Source organism: Schistocerca gregaria, chromosome 3, assembly GCF_023897955.1.
Source record: "Schistocerca gregaria isolate iqSchGreg1 chromosome 3, iqSchGreg1.2, whole genome shotgun sequence".
NCBI classification, from domain to species: domain Eukaryota; kingdom Metazoa; phylum Arthropoda; class Insecta; order Orthoptera; family Acrididae; genus Schistocerca; species Schistocerca gregaria.
In genome coordinates, this window is record NC_064922.1 from 954,603,727 (window position 1) to 954,628,504 (window position 24,778).

Sequence of the window (24,778 nt, forward strand, 5' to 3'; positions counted from 1 at the left end):
GTTTTCCATACACGACGGCAATGATCACTCTGTACGGTTGAACAGATCTCCTCTCCCTTTTCAGGTGGATACGGTCTCCTCCGAGACCATCACTGATGGGGATTCCCACCGCCAGTTGGGTTCACCGCCGCTTCGTCCATTCCATTGTTCTCGGAAGAGCTACAGCAACGACGTCATCTGACTACAGAGGTGGTTCTTGGCTCGGGACCAGTACCTCACTCACGATGTCACAGCCTGGGTTTTGGTCCTTGCCACCCCTCGAAGGACGTCTTCCAGCTCAAGTAGGTCCCGGGTCATCTGACGAAATGGCTCGCCTGCCAGCAGGTCTACTGGAGGGGGACGGACGCTGCCACCGCCCGCACGGTGGCCTCGTGTCCTTCTCGTCGACAGCACCAGTCGGCATCTCCTCGCCGCCTGTTCCCGTGGCATCCTGCTCCTTCTCTTCGGTCCCGTTTGCACTTAGATTTCAAGGGCACATTCCTCGGCCCCTCCCGGTTTATCCTCGTGGATGCTGGCAGTGGGTTTCCTCACGTCTGTCACGTGTCCTCCATGACCTCTGCCCGTACAGTGCGAGCTCTTTCCTGCATATTTGCTATTGAGGGCCTTCTGGAGACGTCTGTGACTGGCAACAGCCCTCAATTTAAATCTGCTGAATTTACCTCCTTCTGCACCTCCCAGGGCATCCAGTTGATTTGTACTGCTTCCTTTCATCCTTCGGATTAGCCAAACAGTTTTTCCGAACATTCAGAGTCCGGATGTTGAAATTGTATCCCCGACACTCTCCTCGCCCAGCTGGGCGCCGGTGTTTATCCGGCATCCCCAGTGGGTCCCTGCCAGGGTCTCACCGCTCGTCGGCCGTGCTAAGGCAGCAGTCACCCTCGGCAATGGAACAGTGTGCCAGAAGCGTACCGACCGGCTTCACTCCCGGCGTGGTCCACCGCAGCCTCCTCTGCCGCCTCCAGGGTTGTCGGCCCTTGTGGCTGACCGTGCTCCTCTCCCCGCCCGACCGCCCACTGCCCCCACAGTTCACACCCCGTGCAGGCCCTCCAGCCGAGGCCCCTATGCCCGTGGAGGTGGGTCCTGCACCTGCGACCACCCTACCCCGTCTCCTTTCGCCCAAGGCCCCAGCGCCTGACATTGAGATGAGCCTTCCACTCTCCCCTGGCGGTGGAGGGTCTGCTGTGGCCTGGCACTTCGGACATTGTAGCGCTTACTACATCGGCAACACACTTTATGTCCTACCACCACGGGAAGCCTGCATCACAGGGTGTATATTCACCAGGAAAACCTACATCGGCTGTGTTGTCAAAAGAAAGACTTACTGGTGGCCACAACACAACACACCACCAGTTCTCCTCCAACAACCGCTAGGGACCGCTACCAGTTCACGGAACCTGCAGAACAGCTCCACCAGAGGTTGCAGCTAGCCTAGGAACTACTTAGCTACACCAGGCATGTGATCGCAAATAGTTCCAGCTTTATGAGGCGGTGCACTACTGGAAAAAGGCAGTTCGATGAACTGCTCAGAAGGATACCGAGCTGCCAACCCGGGAGCTGTGGCCAGAGCTGGCCAATCTCTTGGTATAGTTGATGAACTTCTCGATGTTGTAGAACTGTTCGTGTTTGCTCTCTGTGAAGAGATGGGTCTTTTTTATTATTATTATTCTTTGTTATTTTGTTATCGTGTCGAACCACAGTTGGGATCGAGTCAGTTGTTCTTTTGGATATTGTATTATTGTTTTGTTTAAGTGAGTCCAATAAATTTTTTTGGACTTGTGTTTTCTGCCTTTCTATTCCACTGGGACAGATACTTCAGGCTCACTTTAAGCTTTACAGCAGTCAGATCCTGCTTTAGCTGAAGTCTTGCATACTGTTAGAGCTTTTGAGATTTCTCAAGTAGCTCAGGTAACCATTTCCATGGCCTTGTGATATCAGAACTGTCAACTCAATTGGCAAATGCTGCACGACCTAGTCTGGCTGATACTGAAACTCTAGTAACGTTGTGCAGTCCAGGTGGCAGTGGAGGGGCTCCCATTTGACTAGACTGAAATAAAATCCAGTTCCATAACAGTTTCTCCACCTGAGTTTGGTGAAATTTTTGCATACTGCCCTGTTATCTCGACTGTTTTTCTTCACAGGCTAGATGCACTTGCTTACTTTATAATGATGTATGTCAGCAGTGTTTCCACCAGGGTCACATAGCAAATGTTTTACAAAGCCAGCCATACTATTAGCAATCTAGTGCACTGATGGAAATAAATAATATTACAGATGTAAGGATAGTACCACACCATCTTATGCTGTCAGCAACAGTTCGTGGTTTTCCCATTTTAATCCTTTCTGATACAGGGTTCTCGGTCTCAATTATTAATCAGACTTTGTATCTCCAAATGCATTCTCCACTCTTAAAATCACTGGCAGTTAAGCTGTGAACTTACTGTTAGTAGACCATATAGTTCTGGAATTAATGTATAAGCAAGTAACCAAAACAATTCCTTTCTTTATAGTACCAGAAACCTCGGTGGAAATTATTTTTGGTCCATATGCTTATTCAGCCTTTGGGTTTTCTCTCCAACTCTCAGTTCAGGTAATTTACAATATCATTTTGTTTGCAAAAGTGTCTTATTTATGTCCCAATATGCACCCTTCCTTTCTACAGGCCTGAGACGGCTTCCTAATTTTTTGCCTACATTACATTAAAAGTCAGCAGTACCAAACTTTTCCAAAGCCCACCCAACACTTTTAGCAATTTTGAATGAGGTTGAAGTAGAAATGCATCAGCATCGCTCAGATGAGTGAAAAGTGTTATCTTCAATTCCTTATAGCAGATGGGCACCATTTTTAGACATATTCAGAAACCAGGTGCTGCATTCATTTTAGTGGGTACTTAAAAAAAAAAAAAGGTGGATGCTCAGTTGACGGTGGACTCATTGCCTCTTCTCCATCCTGATGACTTACTTTCAAAGTCAGCAAGGAGTTATCTTTTCTCTAAGTTTGCTCTTTCGCAAGCTTATTTTCAGCTTCCTTTGGATGAGGTTTCCAAAGCCATTCTAGTATTAAATACTTCTTATGGCATCTATCAATACAACATGTTATCTTATGGCATTGTTAGCGCACCAGCAATATTTCAGAAATTTACAGAACACACTATTGACAGTATTCCATAATGCACCAATTATTTGGATGTTATAGTGGTCACAGGATAGAGTCAGGAGGGTCGTATATTGAATTTCCAAGTGGATATTTTCCATGCTTTTGCAAGTAGCATTTAAGTGCTACTTGACAAAATGCTCATTTTTTTCATCTTTACACTAGTTATACACAGTACATCCTTAGCCAGGATGGCTTTAAACTGACATCAGAGGATGTGGCACCCATTTCTCATTTTCCTGCATCAAATAAAGTAAAGGAGCTGCAGGTTTTTATCTGCAAGGTTACGTATTATGCCTGATTTATCTCTCAACACTATATTTGTTGACTTGATTGTGGAGAAGTGAGGGGTCCTTTACCAATGGTCCACAAGCTGTTGCTAAGCATTTCGTCAGCTGAAGCAACAACTCTAAGCTGATTGACAAACTGCCTATTGGCTTCTGTCTCCGGTTCTTCGGCCGACATTCATCTAATGATTTTTCTGACGTTTCGCCAGCACGAGTGGCTGGCATTGTCAAAGCTTCACCCTCCATTGCCGGTGGTGAACTGGAGCCGAGCTCGCGGGCGCAGACTATATGTACCGGGCGCGCCAACGTCCGAGGGCTTCTCCGCGGTCATTTCCGGTGCGGTTCTCCTCTTGCTACCTGCAACGGTCGTAAGCTGCAGTACGGGGAGCCAGGATCCGTTGACCTTAAGGCTTTCCTCTTTCTTGTTCACAGTGGTCAACCTCTCTGAACGACAATTGACCGAAGAGGAAGTGTCTGTTCTTCAAAAAGGAGGTAATTTCGCTATCATCCCGAGAACTATACCTATGGAGGATATCATTGCCAACACCGAAGCAGCCATTCGGACCCTTCCTTGTGAAAGGGCAGCAGAAATACGCACGGAAACAGCCAGGATACTGCGCCGAGCAAAACCACCGGCCTGCAACCTGAAGAAAGAGGTACAAACCATTAAGAATCTCAACGCCGACAAGAGTATATTGGTACTGCCTGCCGATAAGTGGAATGCGACCACTGTAATGAAGACTGAAGATTATGAGCTAAAGATCCAAGACCTATTAGATCCGACGACGTACCAAAAACTAAGCACAGATCCGACGCAGCATATCACACGGAATACGAATTGATTAACCAAGGCGTCTTCTCTGCCAGCGGACATACAGAGAAACCTGCGCAACACAGAAGCACTACCACCTCGGCTATATGGATTACCCAAGATCCATAAGAACAACGTTCCACTGAGACTGATCGTTAGCGCTCCTGGATCACCGACATATAAACTGGCAAAACACTTGGCCTCTCTGCTCCAGCCACACGTGAGGAAGACTGACACATACATTAAGGACTCAGGACATTTCATTGAGAAGCTGAAGAAACTGAAACTTGCACCAAATGACATCTTAGTCAGCTTTGATGTTGTTTCGTTATTTACGAAAGTGCCACTCAGTGACGCTCTGGAGCACATTGGTTCCAGTTTCCCGCAGGACATCAGAAAGCTCTTCCATGCATGTCTCACCACGAGCTATTTCACGTGGAATGGAGATTTCTACGAACAGCTGGAAGGGACACAGTGTGTATCGAAAACCGACACACACGGACCGAAACCTGCACGAACTGTCAAACCACCACCCGAGCCAGAAAAGAGGCATGATTAGTACGCTCATAACAAGAGCAGGACGAATATGTGAGTCGCAACACCTCAAACAAGAAATGGAACACCTGGAAACTGGCCTGAGGAGCAATGGGTACTCCAAAAATTATATTAGAAGTGTAACAGAGCCTAACACTCGGCGAAGTAAGGAACCAGAAAATATGTCTGCTTGTGTCTGTGTATGTGCGGATGGATATGTGTGTGTGTGTGTGCGAGTGTACACCTGTCCTTTTTTTCCCCTAAGGGAAGTCTTTCCGCTCCCGGGATTGGAATGACTCCTTACCCTCTGCCTTAAAACCCACATCCTTTCATTTTTCCCTCTCCTTCCCTCTTTCCTGACGAAGCAACTGCCAGTTGCGAAAGCTCGTAATTCTGTGTGTGTGTTTGTGTGTTTTGTTCATGTGCCTGTCTGCCGGCGCTTTCCCGCTTGGTAAGTCTTGGAATCTTTGTTTTTAATATATTTTTCCCATGTGGAAGTTTCTTTCTATTTATATATATATATATATATATATATATATATATATATATATATATATATATATATATATATATATATATATATATATTTGCAAATGGTCAACAAGAATCTTGTGTACATGGCTCAACACTGCTAAGCTAATCGGACTCAGCAACTAGCACTGCCAACCTTTGTCCGCACCTACCCAGTCATGGGAGCAGGTGCATGCAGATATTGCACGTCTATTCCATGGGGCCTTGTGGTTGATACTCTTTGCCTGTAAATCATCAAAATGTGACAGATCATGGTGGAGAATACCACTAAGGCCCTGTCCACTGTTTTTTTATCTAGAAAGTTCTTGTCGCTGATAATATACCACAATTAGCATATGTTGCTGTCCAACAGTTTTGCATCCAGAATGGAATCAAGCATATTACTCACATCATTTCACCCCACCTCTAATGGCATGGTCAAAACCAGAAATACAGTCCAGTAAACAAAGAAAAATTAGAGGAAAAAAATTGCGTAGTCACAAATTTAAATTACTGCACACTGGAATGAGGGAGTGTCATCAACAACATACTAAAAATCCTGACCAGTGTCATCAACAACATACCAAAAATCCTGGCCAGTGGATTGTGCACACGTTTGTGTGTGTGTGTGTGTGTGTGTGTGTGTGTGTGTGTGTGTGTGTGTGTGGGGAGGGGGGAGGGAGGCAGGGGAGGTTAAAGGGTACAGTTATAGGCTTTTCTTGAATTTCTAAAAACTGCAGCTGCTAGAGAAAATGTTTCCCAGTACATAATTGAACTGCATTAAATTTACCACAAAAAGTCCTGTTCATTCTGCCTCTTAGGAATAATAGTTACTAGAATGCAGGGAGAAAAAAATGCAGTTTATAAAAAATAGTGTTTTAACTGTATAAAATTAATGTTTATTGTTAAATAAAGTGGGTTAGTAACAAATATTAGATATGTATACCACATCTAAATGCAGAAGAACTATATTAAGGTATAAATTTTGTTCTGGGGGTGTAACAGGGGGGGTTTAGGTTAGAAGTTTGAGGGAATGCAGATCCCCAGATTGTGGTCGTGCACTTCCCTCCTTCATAGGTCTGCAAATGAAGAGTGAGCAGGCAATTATACATTCTCTCTACAGGAGTATATCACAAAAAGCAATTACAGGCTAGTTCACAAAGTCGTACCAACCCCTCCACTGCTCACCTTATTAATCACAGATGATGCAGTATGTGCACATGTTGGTGGTTTTTATTTTCTGCAGAATGCATTAATACTACATGGACTACAGATATCAAACAATGGAAATCCCAGGATGGAATAGCAACAATATGAAAAGGAAATATTGTTACTCAACACAAAGAGGAACTGCTGAGTCCGAGTTTTCTGCTTCTGAAGCACTTTTTTGTCGTGCTGAGTCCGAGTTTTCTGCTTCTGAAGCACTTTTTTGTCTCAAAGCTAAACATTTAGCAGTCTTTTCATTGTGTCTGTCTGCAATTCAGTGCTTCCTATATGTGGTGATTAACAATGTATCCTTTTCATATTGCTGGAATGTAGATATGTGTTATTAATAATATGAATATGGATAGAAACTATGTAAATTCCTGCACAATGTCCTACATTGCTGGAGGGCGATTGAGTCCTACTCATCCTGTGCAGCAGTTCCAGTGTTATACCAGGAAACGCACTTTCCCCTGCCACGAGTACTGCTTGATTTTCAGTTTATAGAGAGACTATAAGTCCCAAACAGTTCCTGTCTGGTTCTCTCATGTGAGTAGACAAAATTACTTCACTCAGCTCTTGTTCATATGGTAGTGTTATTTTCGGTTTATTTAGTGAGCACTTATTTGCTGTTGCCAAGTGATTTGCTACATAAGAAAATCTCCACAGCTGGAGCTGTCAGCTGTATCAAGCTGCAGAGCCCACCTAAGTATAACATGTTGACTTTATTGTCTCCACTATTAATAGCTGGAGTACTTTTTGCAGCACGAGGGACATCAAATGCGCCACACCGGCCTCTGATCTCCCAATGGAGACGCCCAGATCTTAAACTGGCTTCCTTTGCAACAGAAGTATGTCACCTCGCTGTTATGGAACTTAAAACATATTAACACACACCTTGCAAGATATACTGTGGATGTGTGGCAAGGGATTCCAGTCAGTTAAGCCCAGTCTACAAGTGAGATTTATGCTATCTATCAGTAATGTCTATTTCTGCTGTCTATCAGTAATGCAGTTAATGATGGGATAAGTGTGGTAAGTTTTAGTCATTCATTAATTCACAACCAACTGACTACAATACGGTTACAAGGCTTTACAATATGCTGTCATCAGACAGTGGCAAGACACACATTTACCAATTCAATCCCTTTCCCTGCAGCACTACACTCACAAATTATGCTCTCCTCAGTCATTGTTTACAGAGCCTCTCAATAAACTGAAAATAACTCTACTATATAAACACAAGCTCTGTTAAACCATTTTTGTCTCCCTACATAAGAGAACTAGACAGGAAATGGTGGGGAGGTCCAGCCTGCCTGTAAAGTGACAAACAAGCAACACTCGAGTTGGAGGAAATTGCCTTTCCCAGAATACCACCAGAGCTGCTGTACAGAATGGCTAAGAATCAATTTTGCCTCCAAAAGTGTAGAACAGTGTGCACAGATTTATGCACAGATTAACACGAAACACAAACTGAAATGATTACATTTGCATGACAACTGCTTTAATTCCACATATTTTTTTTAAAAAAAGTATATAATGCACATATGTGTGTGTGTTTGACTGTAAAGTGCAAATCACTGTGCATAAAAGAGAATTACTGGTAGCAAAAAGTAATGAAAAATACTATCAAGTAATTGGTCAGTATGTCATCATGTTTTTCACTGTCAATGGGCATTACGGGTGTAGCTAACTTGCAATGAGAGACCGCATTTATGATCCATTGAACAAGCAAACAATTAACTACCTTCTGTGAAAAGCTCAAGGGAATGGTTACTGATAACCACCATTATCTTGACAGGCAACCCCACTGTCATTATAAGGCATTTTCCAATCTGTATTTTGAAAATGGCACAGGCTTACTTGTCAAAATATCAGAGTTCTTGAAGAATTTGTCCAGCTGCATTCTTGCAAGTTATCAGAGTATATAAACTTAACTTCTCCTAGGGAAGTTCACTGAATGCAGTAATCTGCTTATTTCATAGGATACAAATTCGTAATCAATAAAGGCTAGGAAGTTCTCACATACTATGTATGTAATTAATATGTTGACAAACGTATTTTTTAAACCACGAGTCTTCAAACAAAAGCCTACATCATAATAGTATCGTAACTGCTATCCGAATGTCCATTACCTAGAATTCCACGCCCTCCCCTCCCCACCTCTCCCCTACCACATAGCCTTTAACCCGTGCCCAAATTAATTCCATCAGGCTATACTGACAGGAATGTCCCAAATTAATTCCATCAGGCTATACTGACAGGAATGTGTGAATACACCAAAAACTGTGTGGCCACATTCACGTGCAAGAAGTGAAGTTTGTATGTTCTGTCACCTAACTTGTATGAATAAATGAGCTGAAGGAGTTTGGCATCAGTCTGGTTTATTCTGAATGGAATATTTTTATTTTTAAGCCAATATCCACTTTCCTGGTGTTTGTACTTGGTGTTTTCTCTGTAATGTCTGGATGCTAGCTGGCTTGATACATCACATGAGTAACTTTAAAGCAAGAACTGTTCAGTGGGCCACTCCTTGAAATTGATAGTATCCATTTCAAAATGGGAGTCACAAACTAATAAAATTCAAGTTTGCTCTCAGGAACAAAACCAGAAGAAGAGCGAGCATTCAGAATAATTATCCGAGAACCTTTCGTTATGGGAACTTTCGAACCACCAGTACCATCACTCTTTTTCCAGCAGGTATTTCTGGTATGATTCTGATTCACCCATGTTTCATCATGGTAATACACTTTTGGAACTACCTGCTCCTCTTTATTGTGCATCTTTATAAGGTATGCAGTTTGTTCCGCATCTATCTCACTTCTTTCAATTAATATCTCTCTTCTTAACATATTTGAAGCCAATGCCTTCGAAAATTCTTTGCACTAACAAAGCACTACTTTCGGAGCCAATTTTCTCATGCGTAATTGTAACAAGTTTATGATGATGTAAATAAAATAGAAAGAAACTTCCACATGGGAAAAATATATTAAAAACAAAGATTCCAAGACTTACCAAGCGGGAAAACGCCGGCAGACAGGCACAAGAACAAAACACACAAACACACACACAGAATTACTAGCTTTCACAACCGATGGTTGCTTCTTCAGGAAGGAGAGGGAAAGATGAAAGGATGTGGGTTTTAAGGGAGAGAGTAAGGAGTCATTCCAATCCCGGGAGCGGAAAGACTTCCCTTAGGGGTAAAAAGGACAGGTGTACACTCGCGCACACACACACACACACAGGCACACGTATCCATCCGCACATGTATGTGGGCGTGTGTGTGTGCGCGAGTGTACACCTGTCCTTTTTACCCCTAAGGGAAGTCTTTCCGCTCCCGGGATTGGAATGACTCCTTACCCTCTCCCTTAAAACCCACATCCTTTCATCTTTCCCTCTCCTTCCTGAAGAAGCAACCATCGGTTGCGAAAGCTAGTAATTCTGTGTGTGTGTTTTGTTCTTGTGCCTGTCTGCAGGCATTTTCCCGCTTGGTAAGTCTTGGAATCTTTGTTTTTAATATATTGTAACAAGTTTTTGTGGTGTTGGATATTTGTCATTTATTTATTTATTTTCAGACATGGATCATTTTAAAATATTGTTGTCAAAACCTTCAATTTGTGTTACAGGTCTCTTGTGATTCTGGTGGTTCCCAGGCTACATGCAACCAATATTTCTAGAGGTTTCTATAGCTCTGACACTTTTGTTTACAATCCTCTCTACAGTTCTCTTGCTTACACCACAGGATTCTGCAGTCTGTTGTTGTGTCTTCAAATAAACACAGTAGTAGTTCTGCTTTCAAATTCACATTTGAAAAAGTTGTATATGTGGTAAATAATCCCTCTCACTTGCTTGTGAAGCACTTCACATTACTTGCCATAACTTGACATATTTATTAGGAAATCACACTAACACATAGATACATGTTCATGGCTATATTTCTACAAGAAAATAGCATCTAAAATTGGATGAATAATTTGGTTGTCACAAAGTGCAGCAACTGCTATTGGCATTATTGCAAATTTTGGTGATAAACATGTGAGTAAATTAGCCTACTATGCTTACTTTCATTCACCGCTTTTATATGGCATCATATTTTGGTGTAATTCATCATTCAGAGAAAAAGTATTCATTGCACAAAAGCGTGTAATTAAAACAATAGCTAGAGCCCACCCAAGATCATCTTACAGACATTTATTTAAGGAACTAAGGGTCTTCACAGTACCTCCACAATGCATATATTCACTTATGAATTTTGTTATTAATAACCTATCCCAGCTCAAAAACAATAGAGAAGTGTGTAGCTACAACACCAAAAGAAAGGATTATCTTCACTATTCTGGGCTAAATCTGACTTTCACATGAAGGGATGAATCATACTGCCACAAAAGCCTTTGCTCATTTACAAAACTGCATTAAAATCTGACAGATAGCTAACCAGCACTTAAAAATACATTAAAAGCATTTCTGAATGACAACTCCTTTAAGTCAATAGATGAATTTTTAGATATGAAGTGGTGATTGCAAAAGAAAATATTAATTACTTAATTATATCACATAAAGAAATCTTATGTTAAAAGACATGTTCTACATTGTTACAAAATGTCATATTCAAGATCTATGGAACAATTATTAATGTAATGTGAAAGCACACATGCAGGTGAGGGATTCTTGCTGTCTAGCTGTAGGTCATGGCTGTCCTCTTGGAGAGAGTATGACTGTTATTGGCTGCTAGCGGTTAATGGAGGGGAATGCGCAGAAGAGCTGAAAATTGGGCCTCCTCCATACATGATGCAGACTTTAGTCCTCAAGAAAAAATAAGCAGGACTTTTTTGGAGAAAATTTAATGTAATTTAATTTTATACTACGATACATTTTTGCTGGAGCTAAAGTTTATGAAAAACATTAAAAACTTATATTTAAGTCCCACCCCTAACTCCCACACACCCCTCCTCTCCCTTCCCCGCCCACTACTGCACAAAAAAATTGAGATTACATGAATTTTTCCCTGATTCACATTTTTTTTGTCTTTGTTGACTCAGTTATCAACAATCAGAAGATGTTCAGCCCATAGCACTCCTTCCTTTCTTCAGAGGGAGGGGGAATATGCATAGTCCCGGGCAGGCATGGTATTCAGCCAGTTTTCCAAGGACACAAGAGAATTTAAGAGTCCTGCACACAGTAAAAGACAGCTTTTGTCTCAGTGTTTCTAAAATTTATAAAATAGCTTGTGAATGTGGTGACAGTTACATTTGTCAATCAACATGAACAATTTTAGAACACTGCACAGAGCACTGACTGCACATTAAATATTGCAATTTCGACAAATCTGCTACTGTCAAACACTGCTTCATGAACAAACATACAATTATGTTTGATAAAACTGAAATATTATCCTGTGCATCAAACTATTGGGATTCTGTAAACAAAGAAGCTTTTGAGATCAGATTATGTAACAAGAACTTTTGAGCCCGACAGTGGCTACATCGTTAGTGGTGCATGGAAATGGGTGTCTGATGCTGAAAGGTAACAAACAAAGCAATTTACTCACCCACCATCTAACGAAATCAGCATCACTACCATTGTTCTTCAGTCACAGATACTGGCATAATCCCTGGTAGCATACAGAAGTTCCATGCTTTACGAAGTCACCATGACATAATTCAACACTACCTAATGTCTTACTGAAATCTAATCTCCTTACACTGATGATGCAGTAGGTCACTGATGCTCAAAATGGACAAATCTGACATTGTAAGAATTCCACCAAGCATTTATTCAAAGTAAAAGTTGCTTGTCAAGAATAGATTAATTTCAATGGGCATTTTATGTAATTTATGTTGAAAACCACAAAACTGTTATTCATGAACAAGAAGCAACCAACACACTGAAGACATAAAATAAAGGTAAACCATACACTGTGACAATATATGTTAGCTGGGACAATGAATAAAGCAACGTATTTAAGTTACTTCACACACAGAACAACAATTGCAGGAAGGTTAGTTATAATCTGTGTAGACTAAAATGAATGAATGCTTTCCGCACAAATACATCATATACCGACCAAACAGGAAAAAAAGCAAAAAAGGGACAATACTGCAGAGATTCCAGCACACCAACACAGAAGAAAAGGCACACATATGAATGTTATATGCCAACATCTTCCCTCTGTGAGGTAAAGTAGATAAAAAATGCTTACATATGTCTGAATTACCTCCTGATGCAATTCAAAAACTGGTGTAGTCCTGTTACTAACAGTATCCAGTTCCGAAGTGTACCATTGACTTGCTGATTCACGCTTCTCTGCTTTATTACTAGTCCGACGTTTATCTTTCCCTTTATCTTTTTTGCTTTTCAAAGTCCCACCTGAAGCTTTGGCAAATATTGGACCACCAATTGTGGGAGATGTTACAGGCGTCTTACTAGCTGGTTGATGCATGCTTGTCGATCTGTGTAAACAAAATTGGGTTGCAACTTTATAATTATTGTTCATTCTGAAACTTCTTCTTTTTACATAAAATACATTTTTATTAATTTAATAACCACATTTCACTTAATTTTGCTCAAGAATAAGCCATAAGTTTAGGAAGAAGCACATAACAGTAATGTGCCACTTAAAAATTTTCAGTGCATACCTTGTTCAACAATTAGTAACTTGCTACTAAATTGCTAAGTTGTTGAATATATTCTATATCTCATGTAAATCTGTAATTTTTCCACCATCTAGATAGTACTTGACTATTTTATTCAAAGAAATGTTATGCACGACAACACATTTATCCTTAATTTTGTCACATGTGTTTAAATATGAATACGGGCAAGTAATTAATTTGTGAACAAAACTTCTTCTACATCTACGATAGTCCACTACATAATTAAGGGCACCTCTTTTATACAAGGGGAAGAATTAGTACATAATACCATTAAATAAATTATCTGTAATGATTTATAGTGTAATGACAAATTCAGGACATCTGTAACACATTAGCTGAAGTTACAATAAATGGTTCTAGACTGTGACACGAAAATTATACTTATTAAGCACAGCCTTCCCTTTTCATTGATTAAGACAGACAACAGCACATTAACTGGCTTATTGTAAATTATTATTTTCATTAGTAATCTCAAGCAAAATTTTATAAGAACTGGCTTACACAAACAGTGAAGCGCACTGCATAGAGTAAGAAATTTTTTATAAGCAGTCACATTCTTATACGTAGATATAGCATGCTTACTAATCACGTACAAAGATTCCACTTACAGGAACTATGATAAGCTAATGGAACAACCATTATGGAAAATACTAAACAGAAATAATAAAATCATCTACAGCCTGCAAGATTTGATTAGGTTAGAGATCGGTTGGTAGGACATGTTCTGAGACATCGAGGGATCACAAGTTTAGTATTGCAGGGCAGCGTGGAGGGTAAAAATCGTAGAGGGAGACCAAGAGATGAATACACTATGCAGATTCAGAAGGATGTAGGCTGCATTAGGTACTGGGAGATGAAGAAGCTTGCACAGGATAGAGTAGCATGGACAGCTGCATCAAACCAGTCTCAGGACTGAAGACCACAACAAAGGTACTTCGTTTATTCCACAAAGTCAGGTTTTGAAACAAATCAGAGGAATTTAATACAGTTTTCATATATAAAGTTAAACAATAATTGTCAAAACAAATACTTGCACAGTAAATTACATAAAATAATTCTTATGCTGTTGTAACCATCTACTGTCAACTGAAAAGAACTTACCATGATTATGTAATCAGGACATGTTACTGGAGTGACAATGAGCTGAAATCTAATTTTAAATAACACTCACATTATGTGACATCATTAGTAATAGATACACTGCTTAGTTTCACTGAGCAGGAAGAGTTTGCTGCTGAGAAAAACTTCACATTTTCCTTAAACTGTAGGTAAGCTTTCCACAACTGATGACAAATTATTGAAAATGCGTATTTCTGAATAATTGACAGCTTACATTTTATACCAAAATAATCTCCTAATAGTTTTATGCAGACTGTTACCACCTTCATAATAATTTTGTGAAAATAGTTATTGGGTGGAAGTATGAATAATTAGTTTATTGAAATATCTTTGGCAATTAAATAGCTAAAAAGCAGTAGTTAATATACACAATTTTTCAAAGCAGGCTATGCAGAATATTCTTGGTGTGAATAAAAATTTAACTCCACGATCAGTCTCAGAGGCCCATGAGATGCCTACTGACTGCTGTGTCATCTTCTGCCGTATTACGTAATTTTGATGCGATGTAGAGGGGCATGGGGTCAGTGCCCGCTCTCCTGACCATTGTCGGCTTTCCACCCTTGGAGTCATTACTTTTCATTCAAGTAGTTTGTCAACTGGTAACGTGACTCTGCTAATCATGCAGTTACGTAATATTCTTTGATTCACAAAACATATTCACTGTTCACCACTGATTTCAGACAGAATTACAAAAGGCACAATCTTTGTTTAACAGTGTTAAGAAGTGTAGTATTAAATTCCATGCAGAAATCTGGTTGTGCATTCCTCCTCCTGTGGTATACCCAGGACAAACTGAGCATTGACACTAGGGATGGGAATATGAAAATTTCAACTATAAAAGCAAATCTCTTAAAACAACATTTAATGAGTTTCAACTCATCTTCCTATACAATGATTCCTCTGAAAGTTCCATACTCATATTCAGAGTGTGCAGTGCATTCACCATTTCCTCAAGAATTTTTGAGTAATGTCGAATACCGTCGGCAGGCGGTAAACTTTGTAGAAGCTTTTTAGCACAGTCCTTTGAAGCCCCTAGCATGGTTACTTCACAGCTCAGCTTCTCACAGGAAGCTATTCCCACATGGTTCAACACTCTTTATCTTCTACATAAATGACCTACCATTTGCTATTTATGTTAATTCAGTTTTGTCTGCTGGTTATACATCAGTTCTAATTGAAAATGAGGTGCCTGAAAGAATCCCCGAAACTGATGAAATACTTTTTAGAAAACTTTGAATCATGGTGCCATCAAAACTGACTAAACGAAATGTAACTAAAACCAAAATGAAGCAATCTGAAACTAAACTGTTAGAATCAAGTAAAATAAAAATAACTTGCAATGATCAGTATACCATATAAACCAACCTTTGTTAAGTTCATTACACCACCACAGCACAATAGTCAATGGTGTTGCACGAACTACCCAAGTTGAGTGCCCTCCCCAACACAAACTTCAATTCATATCCTCTGCTTGTTTTCCCTTACATTGTCACTACTGCCAGGGCTCTCCTACATTGGAATAGCACCGCAGCATTGGACATAATGGGAAAGTCCTGTACCATAAGAGATCTTATAATTAAATGTTTTCCTGAGACATTCAAGTCTCTTCAATATCTACAATAATTGATAAGATATTCTATGGTACAGGACTTTCCCATTATGTCCAATGCTGGGGTGCTATTCCAGTGTAGGAGAGCCCTGGCAGTAGTGACAATGTAAGGCAAACCAAGCAGAGGATATGAATTGAAGTTTGTGTTGGGGAGGGCACTCACCTTGGGTAGTTCATGCAGCAATGTTGACCATTGTACTGCAGTCATGTAATGGTTAGCATTTGTGCCTAGCAAGCAAGAAGACCCAGGTTTGTGTCCCAGCCATGGCACAAATTTTAATTCATTTCTTCCACTTTGATCATTATCGTAGATAATAAAGAGACTTAAATGTGTCAGGGGAACATTTAAAAATTATAAGATCTAACTGAAGCCATTTCAAAAAACCATTGTAACTACTTTAACTGACATATCACAAAATTAAACACTCATTTAGAAAAACTCATAAGTATCATATTGTTGCAGCCACACTTGAGATTTCTGCCAAGAGGATGCAGCAGTGAGCAGTTATGTAAGGTAGTGACAGGTGCTGAGAATGTGTATACTGTGCTTAGAATACATTCACATCAGTCTGCCATAACAATGTAATGACACTTCAGAAATAGGCTCAACAAAGACCCACCAACCGCCAACTCCATTTGACAATGGTATGCACAGTTTAAAGCTTCGGGATGCCTCTGCAATGGAAAATCAATGCGTCAGCCCACAGTAAGTGAAAAAACAGTTGACCAGGCACAAGCTAGTTTGCCCACGTAGCCCACAGAAATCCAAGAACAGAGCAAACAGAGAGTTAAACACACCACAATGACCATTGGGAGATCATAAGGAAACAAATGAAACTAAAGCCTTATAACTTGCAATTGCTACAAGCCCTGACTCCGAATGACAAAGCCAGAAGTTTTGACTTTTCAGCACAGCTTCAACAGCTTATGGAAGAGGATGGGTTTGGTTCACCAAAAGTTAACATGTTCTGCACAGTCTCACAGCTTAAAGTTTATAGTCCCATTTTCTTCTGCAAAAAGGCAGGAGACATGTGTTTGGACATGCTGGAAAATTGGCGCATGTCACAACTAGAAACCAACAGCATGAACTTTATCTACCAACATGATGGTGCTCCACCCTATTTCCATCTTGGTGTTCAAGAATTCTTAAACATGAAATTCAGAAACCAATTGATGGGATTGATGATCAGAAATTCATGTCACAGTCTCCACTCTCTCCCGAACTCCATACTTTTTTTTTTCCCCCCGTGGCATTATGTGAAAGATTCAGTGTTTAAGCCCCCTTTACCAGTATTGTGAGCTTGCATGAACAGTGCTTTTGAATGGACTGATAGGGACATGATGCACCGAATGTGAAAAGAACTTGACTATCGCCTTGATATCTGTAGAATCAGTAGTGGGGCATATATGGAGCATGTGTAATATGTCAAATGAACTGAGTTGTTCTATGTGGGTGCAAAGCCCTGCAACAATATGTCAAGTAATACAGCTACAGCAAATCTGTGAAATTGCTTCACACATTTATAATGACCATGTATTTTTTTGTGTACTGAAAACTATATTAAGTATTTGTGTAGCTGCATCTAGAAAGTATATAAAAAACTGTGAATTTTCGTATTCCTACTAAAATGTTCTCACTGTAAAAATTGAAATATCTCCTTTATTTCAAATCAAGTGATTTGAAATTGTATGCAGTGAAATGAATAAATCACATGTCACAGTTCACATTCCACCTTCTTTTTACTGATATCATTGTAATATTTGCTTTTAATGCAGTTAACAATGAATGGAAGAACTTCATAATGTAAGTTTGACATTAGGTCTTGTTGTTGTTGTTGTTGTTGTTGTTGTTGTGATCTGCAGTCCGGAGAGTGGTTTGAAGCAGCTCTCCACGCTACTCTATCCTGTGCAAGCTTCTTCATCTCCCAGTACCTACTGCAACCTACATCCTTCTGAATCTGCTTAGTTATTCATCTCTTGGTCTCCATCTACGATTTTTACCCTCAACGCTGCCCTCCAATGCTAAATTTGTAATGCCGTGATGCCTCAGAACATGTCCTACCAACTGATCCCTTCTTCTGGTCAAGTTGTGCCACAAACATCTCTTCTCCCCAATCCTATTCAATACTTCCTCATTAGTTATGTGATCTACCCATCTAATAGTCAGCATTCTTCTGTAGCACCACATTTCGAAAGCTTCTAGTCTCTTCTTGTCTAAACTATTTATTGTCCACGTTTCACTTCCATACATGGCTACACTCCACACAAATACTTTCAGAAATGACTTCCTCACACTTAAATCTATACTCGATGTTAACAAATTTCTCTTCTTCAGAAACGCTTTCCTTGCCATTGCCAGTCTACATTTTATATCCTCTCTACTTTGACCATCAGCAGTTATTTTGCTCCCCAAATAGCAAAACTCCTTTACTACTTTGATTGTCTCATTTCCTAATCTAATTCCCTCAGCATCACCCAACTTAATAAGACTACATTCCATTATCCTCGTTTTGCTTTTGTTGATGTTTATCTTATATCCTCCTTTCAAGACACTATCCATTCCGTTCACCTGCTCTTCCAAGTCCTTTGCTGTCTCTGACAGAATTACATTGTCATCAGCGAACCTCAATGTTTTTATTTCTTCTCCATGGATTTTAATACCTACTCCGAATTTTTCTTTTGTTTCCTTCACTGCTTGCTCAATATACAGATTGAATAACATCGGGAAGAGACTACAACCCTGTCTCAATCCCTTCCCAACCTATGCCTCCCTTTTATGTCCCTCGACTCTTATAACTGCCATCTGGTATCTGTACAAATTGTAAGTAGCCTTTCGCTCCCTGTATTTTACCCCTGCCACCTTTAGAATTTGAAAGAGAGTATTCCAGTCAACATTGTCAAAAGCTTTCTCTAAGTATACAAATGCTAGAAAAGTAAGCTTGCCCTTCCTTATTCTAGCTTCAAAGATAAGTCGTAGTGTCAGTACTGTCTCACGTGTTCTAACATTTGTATGGAATCTTAACAGAAGAAATATTGAATGTAATTGGTGAAAGGAGAAAATATAAAAATGCAGTAAATGAAGCAGGCAAAAAGGAATACAAACGTCTCAAAAATGAGATTGACAGGAAGTGCAAAATGTCCAAGCAGGGATGGCTAGAGGACAAATGTAAGGATGTAGAGGCTTATCTCACTAGGGGTAAGGTAGATACTGCCTACAGCAAAATTAAAGAGACCTTTGGAAAGAAGAGAACCAATTGCATGAACATCAGGATCTCAGATGGAAACCCAGTTCTAAGCAAAGAAGGGAAAGCAGAAAGGTGAAAGGAGTATATAGAGGGTCTATACAAGGGCGATGTTCTTGAGGACAATATTATGGAATTGGAAGAGGCTGTAGATGAAGATGAAATGGTAGATATGATACTGCGTGAAGAGTTTGACAGAGCACTGAAAGACCTGAGTCGAAACAAGGCCCCTGGAGTAGACAACATTCCATTGGAACTACTGACAGCCTTGGGAGAGCCAGTCCTGACAAAACTCTACCCTCTAGTGAGCAAGATGTATGAAACAGGCAAAGTACCCTCAGACTTCAAGAAGAATATAATTCCAATCCCAAAGCAAGCAGCTGTTGACAGATGTGAAAATTACCGAACTATCAGTTTAATAAGTCACAGTTGCAAAATACTAACGCGAATTCTTTACAGATGAATGGAAAAACTGGTAGAAGCTCACCTCGGGGAAGATCAGTTTGGATTCCGTAGAAATGTTGGAACATGTGAGGCAATACTGTCCCTACGACTTACCTTAGAAGCTAGATTAATGAAGGGCAAACCTACGTTTCTAGCATTTGTAGACTTAGAGAAAGCTTTTGACAATGTTGATTGTAATACTCTCTTTCAAATTCTGAAGGTAGCAGGGGTAAAATACAGGGAGCAATAGGCTATTTACAATTTGTACAGAAACCAGATGGTAGTTATAAAAATCGAGGGACATGAAAGGGAAGCAGTTGTTGGGAAGGGAGTGAGACTGGGTTGTAGCCGCCCCCGATGTTATTCAATCTGTATATTGAGCAAGCAGTGAAGGAAACAAAAGAAAAATTCGGAGTAGGTATTAAAATCCATGGAGTAGAAATAAAAATATTGAGGTTCGCCGGTGACATCGTAATTCTGTCAGAGACAGCAAAGGACTTGGAAGAGCAGTTGAACGGAATGGATAGTGTCTTGAAAGGAGGATATAAGATGAACATCAACAAAAGCAAAACGAGGATAATGGAATGTAGTCGAATTAAGTCGGTTGATGCTGAGGGAATTAGATTAGGAAATGAGACACTTAAAGTAGTAAAGGAGTTTTGCTATTTGGGGAGCAAAATAACTGATGATGGTCGAAGTAGAGAAGATGTAGACTGGCAATGGCAAGGAAAGCGTTTCTGAAGAAGAGAAATTTGTTAACATCGAGTATAGATTTAAGTGTCAGGAAGTCATTTCTGAAAGTATTTGTATGGAGTGTAGCCATGTATGGAAGTGAAACATGGACGATAAATAGTTTGGACAAGAAGAGAATAGAAGCTTTCGAAATGTGGTGCTACAGAAGAATGCTGAAGATTAGATGGGTAGATCACATAACTAATGATGAAGTATTGAATAGGATTGGGGAGAAGAGACGTTTGTGGCACAACATGACCAGAAGAAGGGATCGGTTGGTAGGGCATGTTCTGAGGCATCAAGGGATCACCAATTTAGTATTGGAGGGCAGTGTGGAGGCTAAAAATCGTAGATGGAGACCAAGAGATGAATACACTAAGCATATCCAGAATAATGTAGGTTGCAGTAGGTACTGGGAGATGAAGAAGCTTGCATTAGATAGAATAGCATGGAGAGCTGCATCCAACCAGTCTCAGGACTGAAGACCACAACAACAACAACAACAACAACAACACAAAAATTAATAAACAGGAGAATCACAATAACTTGAAGACCTTTTGGTCATTATCTGATGACTGCAATGCATGGCAACATATCGAAGAGGCAGTTACCAAGAAATGGAGGCAACTGACTAATGTTGACAACTATCTTACACAAATAAATATTATACACCCTTTGTAGCTCTCTTTATAAAAGTTCTATGTAAAACAAAGGATACACAGTTGTTTTACATGGTAATGGTGTTGTTGTTTTAGTTAAGTGCACTTGGAAATGAGGTCATTTGCACATCACATGAGTTACTCTATGGACTGTGTATAAAAATGAATAAAAAAACAATAATAAAAAATAATAAATTATTAATTGATGCAGTATGAAAAGATCTCAAATAAGACATCAAAAATGTAAGAGCTGTTTGGTTAAATCAGTATAAATTGGCAAAAATCACCTCAAATATGGCAAATAGATAGCTGTGTATCACATGTGTCACACACTGATGGATTGTGTCATAAAGGAAAATGTGTATAGAATGACAATTCCCTACATGGAAGTAACGTAATAGTTTTCATCCTACCACAGTGACTATTTTACACTGAGTAAGTCAATTAGATTGACGATTTGAAGTAAGTACACAAATTTTGCAAGACACACTAAGAAAGTCAGAGAATTGTGAACATATATAAATATTTGCTTCATCCCCATGCAGAGAGCAGCAGTGTAGAGACAGAATGACCAAGCTGCTGCTGCTGCTGCTGCTGCTGCTGCTGCTGCTGCTGCAGCTATACAATAAAATTTACAGCATGGAGCCAAATGTCCCCACACATCCAGCACTGTCCACACAGTAGACATCAACTATGTGTATGACACATAAGTGTGTAGCCAGTGAGCTAATACACACCCCATAAAAGAACCCCACAAATTAAAAACCATGGACTTTATATTGAAGACATTAAATTTCAGATATGATCATAATAATAACTGATTACTTTAGACCGTCCAATAGTTTCACAACTGTACAAAGTGAAGTAACAAAATAATTTAATACGTGGGTAGTCAAAGTTTTACTAACCATGTTGCATAAAAAATAATTTCTTTTGCTTTCCAGGTACATGTCTATGATCCTGTCATAAATTGTAATCTCTCTCTCTCTCTCCTACCAAAATGGTATTCTATCACTCACCCAACCTACACAACGTTCTGATCCATCCCTTCCCTACACCACTCCCACTCCTAACCTCTTACCACAGGAACCTTACCACAGGAACCACAGCCCTTGTGGAAGACCCAGGTGTAAGATTTGTCCAATTCATCCACCTGACATGCCTTACTCCATTCCTGCCACTGGCTTATTCTATTCCATCAGAGGCAGGGGCACCTGTGAAAGCAACTTCCTCAAATACCAGCTCTACTGCAATTTCTGCACAACATTTTATGTGGGCACGACCAACCAGCTGTCTGCCATAATAAGTGGCAACTGCCAAACTGTGCCCACGAACAGAGTTGACCACCCCCTGGCATAACACACTGCCGAGACCGACATACTCAAGTTCAATGGTTGCTTCGCACCCCACGGCGTCTGGATTCTTCCTTCCAGCACTAGTTTTCCTAAACTATATAGGTGGAAGTTATCCTTGCAACACATCTTTGCTCCTGTAATCCTCCTGACCTCAGTCTCCACTAATCCACTCTCCCCACATCCTTCGCCTAACAGAGTCCCCTTGCCCTGTCCTTCCACTCCCTTCTAATCCACACCACTACATTATCTCCATCATTCCCAAACAAACTCATCGGCTGGTGGTGCTTGTACGTCACATACTTAGCTCTGTGCATCTGCCGCCCTTCCACCACACGTATCTATTTTGATACCTGCTATCTACCTCTGAGCAACTGGTTGCTTGTCTCCTCCCCCTGCTTCCCACCTCCTTCTCCCTCCAGCTACACTATGAGCCCTCACTCCAGCCCACCTACCAAATCACAATCCCCAGCACTGTGTGTCCAGCCAGTACAATGTACATGTGCAAGAGTGTGTGTGTGTGTGTGTGTGTGTGTGTGTGTGTGTGTGTGAGAGAGAGAGAGAGAGAGAGAGAGAGAGAGAGAGAGAGAGAGAGTTTTGCAGTGCAGTCTGAATGTATATCATTAACATACACTATTACATAGCTATGTAAAATTACACATATTGTTTGTGATTGCATGCATTTCATTTTAAGAATTCCAATGTCACACCAAAGCCTATGTAGCAACAACTATAATAGCAGAAACTCAAAATGGTAAGTTGCTGTTAGACCCATGACTGACTGAGGTTACATTTCTATATTCACTTCCTTATTTTTCAAAACCATTTTCAGTTTGAGGTTTTATAATTGTTGCTACGTAGACTTTTGTGCAACATTGGAATTCTTAAAATGAAATGCATTTGGTCACAAACAATATGTGTAATTTTACATAGCTCTGTAATAGTGTATACTTTCAGATTGCACTGCAATGATAATTTACTCATTCTAGGCCTTTCTCTTTCCCATGTGAACAGGCTTCTTTCACATCCAAGGTGTTTAGTTCAACAAGAAACACCTCGGACACGATAGAACGCCGTTTACTAAGTGAGGAGACGTGCTTAGCAGTGAGTTAACTGTCACTTCAGAGCATTGCGAAAGACGTGTAATAATTTTGCCGATTCAGAATCCCTTATCGCAAAGTGTAACGATTTACACAGAATGAAAGGTAAACAAAATGATCAGTACCCCTTACGACAATGCACTTAAATGTGCAGTATCTTAAAAATAAGCTCAATTTGCTCCAAGTGTTTATGACAAGCTTTTGTAACACTTAATAGTAATAACAGAATGTGTACTAGAAGTCAATGAAGTTGTGATTCACAACTTAGATGATTATGTACTAGCAGCTAGTTACTGCAAACAACAACACAGAAGGGGTGGCATGACAATATTTGTTAGTGAACATCTTGTACATAAAAGAATTTCATTTCTGGAAAAGTACACTAAAGATGGAACAACTGAAATGATTGGTATTGTGGTTTACATAAATATTCACTCAACTGGACAGCTAAACTGAAAGATACTGAGATGTACTGTCCACCATGCGATAATGCCTCGTGCTATCCTCATAGACTTAACAGGACAATTTGGCAAACAGGCCCCACAGAGCTTAACATAGCTGGAGACTTAAATATTGATGCAAACTCCTGCAAGTATAACCTACAAGACATTGACAGATATATTAAATTTGTATAATCTCACAAATGTAGTAAGAAGTTCTGACACTAGGGTAACATATGATGCATCAGTAAAACTGATTATGTAACAGTTAACAGAAAGCACAGAGACAATGTAAACTGCCAGAGTGTTAACTTTCATCACTCAAATCACTATTGTCAGTTGCTGGAGTACTTAAACTTTGCTGTACCAAAAATCAGCTAAAATAATTTAGAAAAAAGAGGATTCTGAGTAGCACCAATATCAGCTCCTCCAAAATTAAGCTAGCAGAGGAGATGTGGAACACCATTTACCAAAGGGTAAAAAAGCAAGTGGGATAAATTTTATAGGACTCTGTTGAGCCATTTTGACTACTACTGCTGCTTCCCGCTAGATAAAAACATCCACCTAGTCTAATTAAGTTAAGGCAGAATACACATGTGGTTGACCTTAGGCATAAAGAAACAAGCTGCACACAGTTAAGGAAAAATATGTGGGCAACAAATTAAACCCACATTTAAATTTATGTAGGATATTTCATTTTCCATACTCAGTAGAACATGAATCAAACAACAAAAACTTACATATCAGCGCAGTACCCAGGATGGACTGGTACTTAAATGTGACTCGTCTTCCTGGTCTCATACAGGCAATTCGTTGCTGCGAAGGTGTGGGAGCCAGTGTGGGCTGCTGTGCTGTCACTCGATGACATATCAATGTGTATTCTTCCGCTACATTATGTGCAGCGCACTCCAAGCTGTGGATCTTCTGCTCGAA

At 40.1% G+C, this 24,778-nt stretch overlaps 1 protein-coding gene across 8 annotated transcripts in view; it reads right to left on the bottom strand.

The window, feature by feature from the left end:
• LOC126355928 (dedicator of cytokinesis protein 1) overlaps nucleotides 1-24,778 on the bottom strand; it is a 452,703-nt gene that overhangs the window by 46,540 nt on the left and 381,385 nt on the right. For 5 of the 8 annotated variants that reach the window (XM_050006490.1, XM_050006494.1, XM_050006493.1 and 2 more), the window contains one exon: nucleotides 12,695-12,944. In XM_050006490.1, coding sequence (XP_049862447.1) covers nucleotides 12,695-12,944 — 250 coding nt within the window. The remainder of the gene's footprint in view (nucleotides 1-12,694; nucleotides 12,945-24,778) is intronic. The other 3 variants (XM_050006495.1, XM_050006492.1, XM_050006496.1) reach the window with 1 other exon arrangement.